The sequence below is a fragment of the Sinocyclocheilus anshuiensis genome, unplaced genomic scaffold (genome assembly GCF_001515605.1).
Source record: "Sinocyclocheilus anshuiensis isolate Anshui unplaced genomic scaffold, SAMN03320099.WGS_v1.1 scaffold635, whole genome shotgun sequence".
Lineage (NCBI taxonomy): Eukaryota > Metazoa > Chordata > Actinopteri > Cypriniformes > Cyprinidae > Sinocyclocheilus > Sinocyclocheilus anshuiensis.
The window spans coordinates 273,147-275,034 of record NW_015551039.1 but is presented as its reverse complement, the minus strand read 5'-3'; the positions used below and the strand labels follow the sequence as shown (position 1 = coordinate 275,034).

Sequence of the window (1,888 nt, the reverse complement as noted above, 5' to 3'; positions counted from 1 at the left end):
ATTTGGACATTTTGTGTTTGTCAAATATTAGCGGATCATGTTCATAGTCAATGTGATGAACTATGGTTCCTCTGATAGGACACCTGTGTGAACTTGAGGAGGAACGTCTTCTTACATTCACTAAAAATCACTTTGGAATCAGTTGGTTAAATGTAATTGCAAAGATTGCTCAGAAAAGTTATTTCTGAGAAAAGATCTAACATTGTAAAGATGCCACTTGGTTTGCTATTTTTATCTAATGCAATGCTATTCATACATTTTGTGACTTTGTGAAGTTTTGATATGTTCATTTAAAAAAATCTTTACAAATACTTATTCACAAAATCTGTTAAAGGCAGAAAACTGAACATTTAAACTGCAGATTTAGAATCTGCAAAGACGATGACCTTTGTGCAAAAAAAATGTGTGACCTCATGGAATCAGACCTTTCTAGTACTTGGTATGAGAATGCATGCTTATTTACGCCAAATTGCGCACAAACACGTATGCCGTAAGTCTCAGCCCATCTGAAAAGGTGAAAAGGTTTCTTTCAGGAAGTTTAGAGCAGCTTGTGTTGAGAGCAGCTCTTCAGAACTGCATGGGTGCCACTGGAGTACACATCTCTTCTTGTCAACTTGTCCTCTCTTCATCATGATAAACACCTTTCACAGTAGCTACAATCCCCCACCGGTGCCTCCACGGGCAGGATACAGCAAACGTCAGCCAGCGGGCAACTCACCTTTAGTCAAGTTTTTGTCAATGATGCTACTGCTGTTAACGATTCTGACCTTCGGAGGCTTCCTCTGCCTGTTCCAGAAACTCAACATGGTATGAACTGCTCTTCTCTTGGTGGCTCTTGGCGTTCACGTTTGTATCTACTGCAGGTTACATGGGTGTAAAAAAAAAAAGAAAGAAATTATGTGAAATATAAGGTTAAGTTCATACAATTTTAAATGTCTTCACATATATATATATATATATATGTGTGAGTGTGTGTGTGTGTGTGTGTGAATATTAAGGTATTTATAATTCTAATAGAAGTTAACAGACTTTTAAATGGCAGATTATTTTATGGTAACATATATCACAGTCATTTTGCTTGTGTTGCTTTTTTTCAATATGTAACTTAGAAAATTTTGTAGCTAGTCAATAATTGACAATGTGTTTTGTGGTAGAAGCAATGTATAAATACATTTGAAGGTTTTCTCATTCACTCGAGAAAACATTTATTATATATATATATGTGTGTGTGTGTGTGTATTAAGTTATTATTCTAATAGAAGTTAACAGACTTTTAAATAGCAGATTATTTAATGGTTTTGCTTATGATGCTTTTTTCAATATGTAACTTAGAATATTTTGTAGCAATAATTCATAATGCGTTTTGTGGTAGAAATTATGTAAAAAGTGCCTTCATCAGGTTCAAATTTATTTTAGAGAAAATGCATAAAGTGTCTCTGTATCAAGTTTACAAATACATTTGAAAGTTTAGCTCATTCACTCAAGAAAAAATGTATTTTATATATATATATGTGTGTGTGTGTGTGTGTTTTATAAATATACTTGTGTGTGTGTGTGTTTTATAAATATACTTGTGTGTGTGTGCGTATGTATATATATATATATAATGCAACTTGAGATGAAATGCAAATGGTTATTTTGTCTCAGAATATACAGAAACAGTTAAACTTAAAAGACTGCGAGGCCTGATCTCACTGGTGTATTTCCTGGGTTGTGTGGTTTTATGAGCAAGGCAGCGTGCTGTGCATCAAAGAAACAAAGGCAACAAAAACCAGCATTTCTGTCTCAAGAGGAAGTTAAAACCAAACTACCCAACAAATTATGCAATCTCACTCTATGAGTTATATGCCAAAGGAGTGACTCAATGACAATATGCATTATCCCGGCA

The 1,888-nt window shown here is 34.2% G+C and overlaps 1 protein-coding gene across 1 annotated transcript in view; it reads left to right on the top strand.

Annotated features, from left to right (window-relative positions):
- Positions 1-597: 597 nt before the first annotated feature.
- LOC107661434 (CD40 ligand-like) overlaps positions 598-1,888 on the top strand; it is a 3,634-nt gene continuing 2,343 nt past the window's right edge. The window contains exon 1 of the mRNA XM_016451011.1: positions 598-807. Within this exon, the coding sequence (XP_016306497.1) occupies positions 631-807 (177 nt within the window). The 5' untranslated portion in view covers positions 598-630. The remainder of the gene's footprint in view (positions 808-1,888) is intronic.